At 39.8% G+C, this 13615-nt stretch overlaps 1 protein-coding gene across 6 annotated transcripts in view; it reads right to left on the bottom strand.

Annotated features, from left to right (window-relative positions):
- VEPH1 (ventricular zone expressed PH domain containing 1) overlaps window positions 1-13615 on the bottom strand; it is a 266782-nt gene that overhangs the window by 72336 nt on the left and 180831 nt on the right. For all 6 annotated transcript variants that reach the window (XM_019627252.1, XM_019627261.1, XM_019627273.1 and 3 more), the window contains one exon: window positions 4853-4970. In XM_019627252.1, the coding sequence (XP_019482797.1) occupies window positions 4853-4970 (118 nt within the window). The remainder of the gene's footprint in view (window positions 1-4852; window positions 4971-13615) is intronic.

Genomic DNA, 13615 nt, shown 5'->3' with positions numbered 1-13615 from the left:
TGTGTGTGTGTGTGTGTGTGTGTGTGTGTGTGTGAGAGAGAGAGAGAGAGAGAGAGAGAGAGAGAGAGAGAGGTTTAACAGAAAGACGAATGCCCATGCCAGAAAGGCATAGATCATGAAGATGGGAAGAGGGAAAAAGGAAAAAGATTCCAGGACAATAAGTTATCTGAGTTGGTAACTGTGTTTTTGTTTAGTCATAAAGTAATTCAAAGTATCTGTGCACAACAAACTGAGGTTTTATGTAATCAGTGAATGTCCAGCAGTCACTAACAGCATATAAATGTGAAAACGTGAAGTTGTCATACACAAACACTGCACTCTTTTGTACTCTACCAACATTTAGCATATACAACAATATTTAACATGTGGTAGGAGGGGATGGATCAGAAGACAAGCCCAGCCATTGCATAAGTCAAAAATGCGTTTTCTTCTGTCACCTGTAAAGTTCTGTGAATGTTGGCACTGAAACGAAATGGAAAGGTTTCATATGAGTGGACTCACACGGCTATTTGTGTCCTGTGGCCCGGTTCGCAGAGGCCATTGAGCCTTTTTTCACATTGGTGTCTGGAATGGAAGGTCCCTAGCCCACACTGAAGGCAGCAAAGAAGAGCCAAAACTGACGTTACCGGATTGTAGTGTCTGAAAAAGATCTCCTTACAGAGGCCTTTCTTATCCTGATATCATTTTGAAACCATCTCTATTTGCCATGTGATATATTGCACAGCATGCTCTTACAGCACCAATATTTGAAATCAAGTTCTAAAGAGGAATTGTCACAGCAGGTTTTCTGGAAAAAAATCTTTCATTTTCTTTTATAACCTAAGGAGACCTCCTACTGACAATCACATTCAATACCTAAATGGCTAATGACTAAGGGGAAGACACAAGTGCCAAAACCCAGCCGTCTCGAAGTTGTGCTTTGTAGGGTGTAAGAACAAAGGCATCTCACGTGTCTCAAGAAACAAGAGTAAAAGTCATGACCTAGTTCTCCCTCGTCCTTTAAAGAATGTACTGAAGAGAAAGCCAGATGTGTTCCAGGATGGCCCAGCTGACTAACTCTTACTGTTAACGTGAACTAGCAATTCCAAGACATGAGGGTGACCAATAAAAGGGATTTGCTTGGTTTTCCAGAAATAAGTTGTTAAATCTACTTGCTCAATCTCTATCCTCCTCCCATTCCTGTGGAGTAATGGGATTGGCAATAAACACCACCAGGCAAGTCTCCCAGGATGCTTGAGTTATTGCAGTGATTTTCTAATCTACTCTGTACTTTTATAAAATTATTCTCAGAAATGGAATCACCAATTGGAGAGTCTGGAGATAGCTTCTACTGTAACCATTTCCCACAGGTAATCATTTCCCACACATTATTGTACAACGTGCCTGCTCTTTTTTAAATAGAATAAATCATTGGGGAGGTAGATCACTCTTTGATCTTTCCAATATATTATAAGAAAATGGAATAATTGTTCTTGGAATTTCCAATATTCCATGTTCTCAACTTGGATTTGCCCTAGAGGCTGAAGTTTCAGGTTCAGGAATTAACCTGGATTAAAACCCTAGTTCTACTGCTTAGTAGCTGTGTGACTTTGGGAAAATTATTTAACCTCTCTGTGTTTCAGTTTCCTCAGCTGTAAAATGGAGTAAAAAATGATGAGAAAATAAGAAAAGAGCATATAAAGTTTAGCACATAGTTAGCATGATAAATGCTAACAATTATAATCATTTCAGGACCTTTACACTATTCTAGCATTTGGTTTCCTCTGACTTCATCTGCACCTAATTGGATGAAAATATACGTTTTGTTCAATACCAGGTATTTAAACTACTATGAATTTTTGTGTGTTGATGTTGGAATTGGTGGGGTGATGAAACTTTTACCTGGAGAGGGGAATGTACTTAAGGCGACCATGTAACCCAGCTGGTTTGCTGTCAATTTTTGGAGTCCCATAGTTTAGTCTACACACTGTTAAGAACTATTTGTATTTTAAGATATCTTTCCTGATGTCCAATTGAAGTTTTCTAATTGTCTCATGTTTTGTTCCTCATTTATGGAAATGCTGGAATTAAAAAAAACGTTACCAGAACAATGAATACTTGATAACAATTACTGTATCATCTGTCCATAACTTAAAAAAACAAACAAACCCAAATCCCATTTCTACAGCCTTTTGTCCTAGGCTTCAATCCTGCTTCTTTAGACCTCTCCCCCCTGAGGCTGACAGGACACCTAGACCCTGCGGGGACACTGATGGAACCCAGAACAGTAACAGGACTTGGGCACAGAACCTCAGGCCCTAAGACAGGGAGGGAAGTGAACCCTTTGTTTCACATGTGGCGACTTCTCTCAAGGAGGAAACAAGCACCAACCTCCATTTACCAGACGCTAAATGCACCAGGTGTGGGATAGCGGTGTAGATGACATGGGCAACACCTAACCACACACTGAAAAGATCATATTTTAATATTCAACGTTTTGGCTTTGCCATTTCTAAATATTCTTTCTTTCTTCCTTTCACTGACTCAACAAGTATTTATTGCATGTTAAAAATATACAAGGAAGTATGCTTTATTTTTCCATATATGCCTTCTGGCCTAACCAGATTCTGAATCCTTTTAGAGCAGAGATATTGTACCTTATTCATTATCCAAGGCTCAGTCTGTGGAAGACATTCAACCAACTCAACAAACATGCATTAAGTATATGTAAGTATAATGCTAGCTGTGCATAACCAAATAACCAGATATTTATTCTTATGTCTAGGTCATCTATAAATGTACAATTAAAGCAGAACATGAATTCAAGTATTATCTCCATGAATAATATACGTTCCAGTGGTATTATGTTAGAACTTTCCATTAGATTAAATAGATAATTTATATGCTTATATAAAAAGAAAAAGATGAGATCAACAACCCGTGTAAAGTTCTCAGGGAGTCAAGTTTTTGGTGAAAATACTAGTTTAAAATAGGATTTCTCTCAGACTCAAACCTCTTTCATGTAGTAAAAGGAAATGAGCAAAGAAATCCAAGCACACTGACTTTTTCAGGGCCAAACATTTTGATTCAATATGTTCTGCTATAAAATATTTGGCCTTGTTTGAATTTTTATTGCTATATGTTCTCAGTCTATATTTAACTGTGAGAAACACAAATGAGGAAGAGCGAATGTGCAAAATGTTCATTTTAAGTGCATGGCAGTGAATTTGAGAAAACATATATTAAAGGAACACTTTGTGTTTTTAACTTTCAACTCCTTTCCGGAGGCCTCCCTTGGCCAGATATGATGAACTGTTTATTGAACTAAGGACTCGGCTTACTTGGAATGAAAAATCTGAAGGGCCTCTCAGAGCCACCTAAGGTAAGCGGCTTACTTCACCATGCTCTCAAAGTTTCTTTTATGCTCCATCTTTTTCATAGGTGAAATTAGAAACTTTTATAATGGAAACATTCAATTCCCCAACTCCTTATTTGGTCGAATCAACTTTTTAAAAATTGGGGTGTTCACTCTGGCTTCAGCTCCTCCTTGACTCTGTAACAGCCAACAGTCTGTGTTTCACAACAGCTGCGTCCCTACCTGCCAGCTCCTTCCATGCATACCTTTCCCATGGGGTAACACATTTTAATTGGTGCCTCTCTGCGAGCCCCTCACATCTCCATCTGGCCAAAGAGACACATTTCTTTTTTTCCTATTCAGCCTCAATATGTTGCCCGTTAGCAAGAGGATAGACTTGCCACAGTGGGTAATCTCTACGATGCACAAAATCTTAAAATTAAAGGCATGAGTACAGGTGGTATCATCAATGGCTCTCTAGAGGATGGCTTGTCTACAAGGTAGCTTTGTCCTTGACAGTGTTTTAATACTTCTCTTTTGGTCTAAACTGCAACTCCTGAGCAGTATCGGTGCTGAGAACTCTATGTCCTCTCCAAGGGCAAATCATTGATGACATATTTCGTGTCCATGGACAGCGTAACTTTTTGAACACAAGCTTCGTACCAGCCAATTGCCACTGGTCAGATTGGGGACAGGGTAACTAGGAGGTAGAAGGGTAAAAAAGTGAAGAACGTGGGCTCTGGAGGCAGATTGGGTGCCAATACTGCCACTGTTAACTTATTACCTATGTGAGTTCGGGCAGTTACCAAATAGCTCTGTGCCTCAGTTTCCGCATCAATAGAAACGGAGATAATATTAGTACTAACCTCACAAGATTATTGTACAAGTTAGATGAGCTACCTGACATGTTTAGCACAGAGCTTGGCTCATACTCACTAACAATTATTATTCATAGGCAAGGTCAGCAGACCAAATTCCTTGGGCAACAGGAAGGAGGGGGAAGGATGACTAACCAGCTATGAAGTTATTCTTCAAATACTCTTTCCTTTTTACGCGTTTCATGTTTTTACACAATGCAATCAGAAAGCGTAAGGGATGACTAGGAGATGACATGGTCTGTGTGCTCATTCAATTCATTAAGTGCGGTCTCATTTCTTTGAGGCTTTGGACAGAATGCTTCTTTTTCTCTAACCCTCAGGGTCACTTGGATTGAAATGAAGAATGGTTCCAGGGCAGGATGGCTAGTACTGCTTTCTTGGCAGTCCTATATATGTAAGGTATTGCTTCTCTTGCTGTTCTGGCTTATGTTTCTCTCATTTTAACATCTCTTTTTCTCACTCTCACTTGGATGAGATACATTTCTTAGCATGAAACAGAGGCAATCAGGCACACTTCTGTGCATTATACAACTGAGGATGTTTATGTAAAATAAGCCCACCTAGAGCAGTGGGGCTCATAGACCCCTGTTGATCCCAGGGGCACACATGATTCTTAGCAGGAAGGGGTGGTGTCTCTCACCGGTTGCTTTTTCAGGGTTGTTGCACATGAAGCACTGCCATGCTCCCGCCGCTTCACTGAAGCCAAACACATCAAAGAACCGCACTTCTTCCAGATGGAGCTGTACCTGGTCCAGATCCTGTTTCAGGAACACAAAGCACGAAGAGCATAAGCTGACCTGCCTGCTGCATGGCCTTCTGGGACTGGGAAGGGGGGTGTGGCAGCTAGATGGCCCATTCTCAATCTCAGTGCTAAGGACGAGGAGGGAGCATTGAGAAGACCTCTCTTGCCCCACTGTGGAAAAGAGCAACATCTCAGCTGTTCCGAGGAGGTGCTTGTAAATGCAGAGGGCAAGGAGCACATTGCCCCAGGGCTGGGCGGCAGGGTCAGGGGTGAGAGGTCAGAGCCTGAAGGGCCTGGAATGTTCTTACCTCTAATGGCAACTCCAGAATCTCTAAAAAGAAGGGCGATCCAAGTGGCAGTGTGGTTGAAAGGAATGCTACTGGGGGATTAGTCTTATGTACACTTGACATAAAATTGAGAATCAATTATTCATATCAAAGAAATCGCTTTTATTAGGTTGTTTTTGCAGGAAAGTATGGGGGAGGGCTTACTCCTTTAGCCCTTGGCTCTAGCATTTTTTTAGTTGCATGCTCCACCTTAAAAGTGTATGCAGATTTTGCACGCTGCTCCACAATATGGCTGTATTGGTTTTAATGGAAAATAATGTCTTAAGTTACTTATCAGTAAATTAATTAATTTTGTCCCCTGAAAATGGTTGAGTAGAACTGATGCTCGAAGAAGAATGCCCATGTCGTATGTGCCCTGTGGCACCTTGCCAATGTGTTCCTATTTAAGAGGCAGGAGAGAGTTTCTATTACACTGCAAATGGATGGAAAACTATTAGCCTAACCAAATTAAATAGCTCTCCTGTCCTCTTGAGGCTTTCCTGTTATGTAAATGACTTGTATCTCCTGCATTACAGAGCTGCTCTCTGACAAGTTGCTTTCCTAAGAGACATTTAATGTACTTGCTAGCCTTACACGTGCCCAGCACACTTACTATGACTTATGTGTTTGTCCTCTGCTGCTCTGTGATTTTATTTCCTTGCCTCTGGCCCCCACACTCAGCTCCTACCCAGAGTAATAGCTCCTAGCATGTCCAAGAGCCGAGGGATGGAGGCACAGTTTGCACTGCTCATCGTAGGTCTAAAATAGAGAATAGTCAAGTGGCTAGCCACAGTCTATTCCAAAGTTCTGGTTTTCTAGGCCTGCATTTCTTGACAGAGGTGAGAAGTATGCTACAGTCTAAGCTTCTTGAAGGCAGTAACTTATCTGCCCTGTTCACAGTTATAGCCTCAGAGTCTATCTAGTCCAACATCAGGAATGGATTAACATCATTGGTTTGCAGGCCCAGTGCAAAGTTTACCGACTAACTATATGAACGGTATTATGAGAATTTTAAGGGAATTCTTCTTAGAAAACATTTACATTCACTAGGACATAAACACTATGAAGGCAGGGGTTTTGTCTGTTGTTTGGCATCTAAAAGTGCTTATAAATATGGGTGGAATAATGAAAGGCATAAACTGGAACTAGAAATCAATACCTTTCAAAGATCCTTTAGTTAGACTATGACAGCTCATGTGCTTGGGTTGGACATATTGGAGGCTCCGGATGCTGAATACAGCATTTTTAGTTGCTAACATTTAGTACCATACTTCAGGCATCCCAACAGGCACTGTATGTATGCGTACACAGTGTTGTTTCAACAAACTTGATTTCAAATGTGTTCAATGAAAAAAAAGGAGACTTTAAAACACATTTAAAAAAAGTATGTTCCCAAGATAAAGACTGAAGAAGCACCTGGGAGTTTTGTAGGTTTCAAAGGATGAAATCCATATTAAAATTTATAGGGGAAAAGCAGATGTTCATAAACATCAGTTTCAAAATTGCTGAGCCTCTGAAGCCTGTCCTTGGCCATTCGCATGCAGATCACACCCCTATTTCTCACACAATTAAGGATCAAGTTCTCATTCACCCCAAACACTGTTAGCAAACAAAGTACTTCAATTAGTACTTAAGGGTTACTTTATTTTTCCTGTTCTGAGGCCAGAAATATCCCAGGTTGTTGCCTAGAATCCACATTTTTCTTGGTAAAAAATTACTTAAAAAGTTTAAGACAGATGGCAAGCTCCATCCCAGGGTTCAGGTTCCGAAGTCAAAAGCAGGCTTCCTTCTTCAGAGGATTTAGGTGTCGTGCAAAGGGAATGGAGTGACAGTGACAGACGGTAGTGCTCTGAACCACTGAAGCTGACAATAGCAGCCATCTTGAGTAGAGAGACTGATGAAACACATGGAGTTCTAAATATTGGTGGAAAATCCAAGCAAAATAAATCACAAAATAAGCAAACACAAGCCAACAACTAGCGATCCCTAAATTTTTGGAGCCCTTGACCTCTTCATGTGTTTGAGGACATAATTTTCTCTCCTGCTTATCTTCTTTATCCTCCTGGGTTCTGTGACTTCCCCAGACCTTGCCCTAAAATGGTTACATGACTTCTATTTTTTAAGACAGAAATAAGATTGACTTGTTTAGAAAATTACAAGCTTCCTTTAAGACAACTAGACTCCAGAAGAATAATAAAAATCATTCATATCTACGTAAAGTCATTCCCTGAGTATTTCAGTTCGATGGGACTGTAGTGGACAGACCCTAGGGCGGTCCCCCAATAATTTCCATCACCTGGTGTTTATCCCTTTGTATTCTCCCCTTCCCTAATAAGTGGGAGGGATCTGTGACTTGCTTCTAACCAAGAATATGGCAAAAGAGATAGGATATCAATCCCATGATTATGTTATTATGTACAGGCACAAACACGTGCGCGCGCGCGTGCGCGCGCACACACACACACACACACACACACACACACACACACACACACCCGACCTATTTTACTAAATGCATAGGGAGGCTCTCCAGTTGCCCTTGATGAACCAAGCTGCCATGTTGTGAACTGCCCATGGAGAGGATCACAAGGCAGGGAACTGTGGGTGGCCTCTAGGACCTAAATGCAGCCACCAGCCAACACCCAGTAAGATAGCCAGGCCTTAAGTCCTACAGACCCAAATAAATGATTTCTGCCAAGAACCTGAGTGAGTCTGGAAGCTGACCCTACTCATTCAAACCTCTAAGAGAGAACACAGCCCAGCCAATATCTTGATTGCAGCCTTGTGAGACCTTGAGCAGAGGACCCAGCTAAGTCACACGCAGACCCCTGACCCAGGGAAACTGAGGCAACACATACGTGTTGTTTTAAGCTGCTAGGGTTGTGGCAATCTGTTATGCAGCATCAAGAATCAATACTGAGACTGTGCCGTGAAGACAACGGTAAGGTCACCCTGATGGCCTCAAGGAAAATAATGGGTCTGCTTAGAGGGTCCCATTTGTCCAAGTACGCGCCAAATCAGGCCCCAATAAAACCCAAAGAATAATGAAGTCCAAATCATTTCTGTTGATTTAAAGAAAAAAAAATATAATCGTAGTAAGCACATACTAAGAAGGGTTTTTCTGATAAAAACACTATCATCTAATTCAAAAGGGATAAAAGCCCCTGGAGGGAAAATGATGTTTTTAAACCAGCTGATTAAATGAATGTTACTCCAGTTTTAGAAAAAAAAAATCATTAATGGGAGGCGGAATTTGGAAAACTACATAAAAAGTCCCATGTGAAGCCTCTTAGGAGAAAAATAAGCCAGGCAGCCCGGAAAGATGAGAGAATATTTACAGCATTATTTTGATGACAATGACAGCATGAGTCAACGCTATGGATTCCATAAAGTGCAAAGTGGCCTCTGGATGTTATAATGTGGTCTGTGTGCTGTGAGAGGGTACTGGGAAGCAATTTTCCAGAAATCAGTGAAAGCGTACATCTGGAAGAACTTTGGGTTTTGGCACACATAAATTCTGTTCTAAAGCTATTTTTGCACAGATACAAAACATAGGGTTGCCTCATATGCTCTGTGTGCCTATGGTTACTGGGACTAACTCTAGGCACACACTTCAAGTACGCTTTTAGAAAATGTAAATGAGTTATTTTTAATGATCCCCAATAGTTTCAAGTAATAGTAAGGCTTCACGTCCTTATAGCTATTTCTCGTGCATATATGCTAACTATGTGGGGTCCAGGGTGTGAAATAAACTTATAGAGAGAAGGAAATTAATGATTCATGTTTATATTGTTCATCTTTATATTATTTATATTGTCCTACATTGTGCAGGCATCATGTCTTATAAGAAACACTGAAAGTTGAATGAATACACTAGAAAAAGAGACTAAAGAATACATATACCATAACTTAATTATTAAATTTATTTCAATTTCTGAAACATATTACCACTGATGTCAATTCATAGCCCTTAAAAAAACCCAAAAAATAAAAAAAACCCAAAACCAAACCAAACCAAACCAAACAAAAAATTCATAGCCCTTAGTCTTTATAGCATCTGGTGTCAGGAACCAAGGATACATCGATGAAGGAGACACAGTCCTGTATTCCAAGGAAGTGAGAAGGTAATTCATTGGGTTCATAGGATTCCTCACAGAGGAAAACTAGAATATACCTTTATTTGAGTTTGGTTGTAATTGTGATTATGATTCTTTTAGTGTGACTCTATTGGCCCCCCCAACTGGATTAAAGTTCCTTAGCAAGAAGTCTGATTTCTATATTTTGTAGCTTCAGAAAATACTTAGTATACCACTTTGCCTATAGTAGATGTTCAGTGAATTTTTAAAAATTTTTACTAATTGAGACACATAGATTTTATCTCTAATTTATGTCAACAGTAGCATTTAGATTTTTCAATTTTCATGTCTATTCAACTATGACCATTAAGCCCTTTCAGGACATATTTATCATTAAAAGTATCTACCCATATCTCTATGTGCATTATAGGAATTCATTTTATTTAATTTTATAAGATGTACTCTTAGAATAAAATGTTAGTAATTGGAGAAGAATGTTTGCCTGAATATAGCATGTTGACTGCATGTTTTCAAGACTCTCAGCTTTTCCAGATCACAGTTCTCAGTAGGCATCAGGAACCCTGGGGAAACTTGTTGTAAACATCAGATACAGGTTCCACTCCTGGGAGCCTAACCCTATAAATCTGTGTCCTGGCTTGGAAATCTGCATTTCTACACAAGCTCCCCAAGTTACTCTGATGTGCAGTGACTGGGACATTAATCCTATACCCTTGGGAACAGATGTAGGATGGCTCATCTGTCTCCATTAATTGGTATTTGAGGAATTTGTCAATCCTCATGGGCATATGTTCATACTTTTCCACGATAGATTTCATATGACGAAATATATACACTGGTTGCAAGAGCGAAAATTCCATTTTTGAAACCAGAGATGTTATTATTCCAAATCGTGCAATATGGAAGGGAGAGATGAAGTGTGAAAGCTGAACTTGCTGGGCCCTCTTTGAAACTTGGCAGAAGGCTGGGATGTGTGGGAGGGACGTGGGCAACACATGGGAGACAGCCTCTAAGCAGAGGCGGTCAGGGTGCTGGTCTGAAAGAACTCATAGTATGTTTCAGTATTCAACATGGATATGGCACACGCCCTGTGTGGCACTGTCTCTCCTTTATCTACACCAAGTTAGGAAGAGAACTCTAGGTTTACAGGGATCTATGAGGTCACTGTGGCAATCTTCTTCCCATCACTAGATGTCACAAAATAGACTCAACTGTCTTCTGACCCTTTGAGTCCCAGTGTGTTGGAAAAAATGGAATTGCTTCTTGGCAAGTCGTGGCAATTCCGACTATGGGTCTGGCACCGAAGTGGCTGGAACAAAGCACTCATTTTTGTTTGATTCACTTCAGAGAGAAGCTCTGAAGAACTCTTAAGAACCAACAAATATGATAGAGTATTTTAATTGGTTCAAAAAAGTCAAAATTTCACACTCATGTAAAGAACATGAAGAAATAATCTGATTACAGAATGCTGGCAATAAACATGACAAGAGTTTAAATAAACCCGTTTATGGAAAAGCTAACATAAGCATATGGATGGAGTAGAAAACAAAAGTGGCAAACTGAGTGAAGCTTCATCAATGTTTGATAAATGCATAATTAATTTCCTTATGAATCCAATTAAATGAATTTTAACCCATTAAAACCAACAAAGCATTTTTTATCAGAATAGAATCAAGGACAAAAGACTACCAATGTTCAAAATGTCAAGAAAACTTTGACGTTTCTACAGTGGTGACAGCAGTAAAATGTAATCACCAGAACTTGGCAATGAAAGCCAGAATGCCCATGATCTTCTTTTACATTGGAAAGCAAAGCATTGCAGTGATTTTTCTCTTTCTTAATCGAAGGTGGCCACCTGCATTTAACAACCACACACTGAGCATGTAGAAAAACTATGAACCACTATGTGGTACTAGAACTAGTCTGCAGAGGGTACCGATGTGGAAAGAGCTCATTGGACAGGCTTGCTTTTTCTTCCTTCGGAAATCAGATAGTGCGATTGCCATGCTCCACAGCTGCAGGGGTTATTTTGTGGGGGCAAGGTCCCTCTCTTGTCTTATTTTCCCCCCTTTATCGCGGATGCCACACTCATTCCCACGCTGCTCCTTTCGCCTTCTGTTTACGTAAGTTCTCACTCTTTTGATATATGTTTTTCAACAGATCCATATCTTGAAAAATATGCAGCAACATTTAATGTATTTTTCATTTTCACAAATGATGTTATGCCACAGACTGCATTCTATTGTATTTCTTGCTTCTATTTCTTCTTCACTCAAGATCTGTACATGGTGTGGTATATATGTGAGTATTTAGTTTGTTGCCTCCACTGTTGCAAAGTGATTTCACAGTGGGCCTCCACCACCTGACAATTTTATCTAACCACTCCTTGAGGGATGGGCACGCACGGGGCCTCCACCTTGCACGTACATGACCCATGCAACAATGAATATCCTCATACATGTCCTCTTATGGATGTGAGCAAGAATTTTGGGGGGATAATCATTCAGGAGTGGCATTGCTGGATCATAGGTATATATGTAAGTCTGTAGATGAAATATTTTTATGTTTTTTCTGTGCCAATTTTACTGAAACTTGTGACCTGGGTTAAAAGGACAAGCTTTAGAAGTTAATTTATGACTGATTAGAAAGTGAGAGATCATCTAGAAAGGTTTATCTTCCCAGAAGTATGCATTTATCTTTCAAGACGAGATGAGACCTAGGATTTGGAGACATCCCTGGGTTGTCAAGCTGACACTAGTCTTACCCGCCCCTTCAAGAGATTTATTTACATACCAAAGGGTAGGAAGAGCAGGAAACCAGAATCTTTCCCAAGGAGCAAAGATTTTTCTCTCCTTCTTTCAAGATGGGAGGAGCAACTGTCCCTCCCCTATTTAAATGTCCAGATTCATATTTTCAGGGTTCCCTAACTACAACACAGACTCTACTATGTATAGGATGATATCTGGTTCTCATCATGTTGTCCTAGGCAACTGATGCAAAGATACCAGTGAGGTTATCTGCGGTAAATAATTATCTGTTCTGCTCCTTGTTTGCCTAAGACAATGTGATATATAGATGATGTATTATAGAACTGTACACTTGAAACCTATGTGATTTTACTAACCATTGTCACCCCAATAAATTTAACTAGGAAAAAAAATTAACATTATGTATATCCCTAACTTCACTAGACTCTGATAAATTGCTTTCCAAAATGGCTGTCCAATTTATATTTCAGCCTCCCCACCCCAGCCCTGTCCCTGCACAGCATGAAGAATTCCTTTTCCATGTTACAATGGGAGGCCTTTCTAGGCTCTGCAGGAATTATCATCCAACAATCTTTTGCCATGTCTGAAACAGGCCATCCTTTTGGTGACCACAGGCATACTGGTCTGACTGAGTCAGCAGCTTGCAACAGTCTCCAGTGACTTCTTAAACTGTTGTTTCTCAAACCATGGGGAAAATCAACCACACTTCTGTAGCAGAAGTATTGTATTTTTCTCCATCTTTATTGCCATTTGCTGTTAAGAGAAGCATTCCAGGTTCTGGGAACCAGACCACCCTTTTTAGGTACAATTATTTTAATACACTAGTGCATACCAACATTTGGCCAGGGTCTGGTTTTACCTTAAGAACTATTATTTTGTTGATGTTTTTACTACCTGGAGCAGTTACAAAAGGGATCAAACTGACTCTACCATGGACTCAGGGAGAAGGCCTACATAGCTTTCATGATGTGGGAATTTCAAATGTCTCTACTCAGTCATTCAACAGATATATCACAGCACAAAACATTGGTGAAGTAATAGTGATTAAGGGAGATGCAATAAGCTAAACTATCTCCCAGTAGAAAACGGATGAAGTGAACTATGATCTTTTTACACAAGGGAAAATTTTAGAGACACTAAAATGAATGCACTAACTCTACATGTATGAACAGGTATATTTTAAAAAGATAATGTTAAGCACAGAAAGCATATTGCAAAAGATACATAAAATATGATAACACTTATGTAAAGATTTAAAACAACAGTACAAAAACATTCATGGAAATAATAAACACAAACCTTGGAAAAGCATTTGCAATGGTTTTCTTTTTATAAAGGGAAATGTTTGAAGTAAATATGGAGGAAATGTAAGCATCTCTTCTATCTTGTAGTGGGAATGGGTATCATCTTTCTGCACTTTTCTGAATTTATGGGATATTTCCTAATTTAATAAAAAATAAAACTGGGCCGGCC

Source organism: Hipposideros armiger, unplaced genomic scaffold, assembly GCF_001890085.2.
Source record: "Hipposideros armiger isolate ML-2016 unplaced genomic scaffold, ASM189008v1 scaffold_16, whole genome shotgun sequence".
NCBI lineage: Eukaryota > Metazoa > Chordata > Mammalia > Chiroptera > Hipposideridae > Hipposideros > Hipposideros armiger.
Note: the sequence above shows the minus strand (reverse complement) of the source record. Positions and strands in the feature narration are given on the sequence as shown.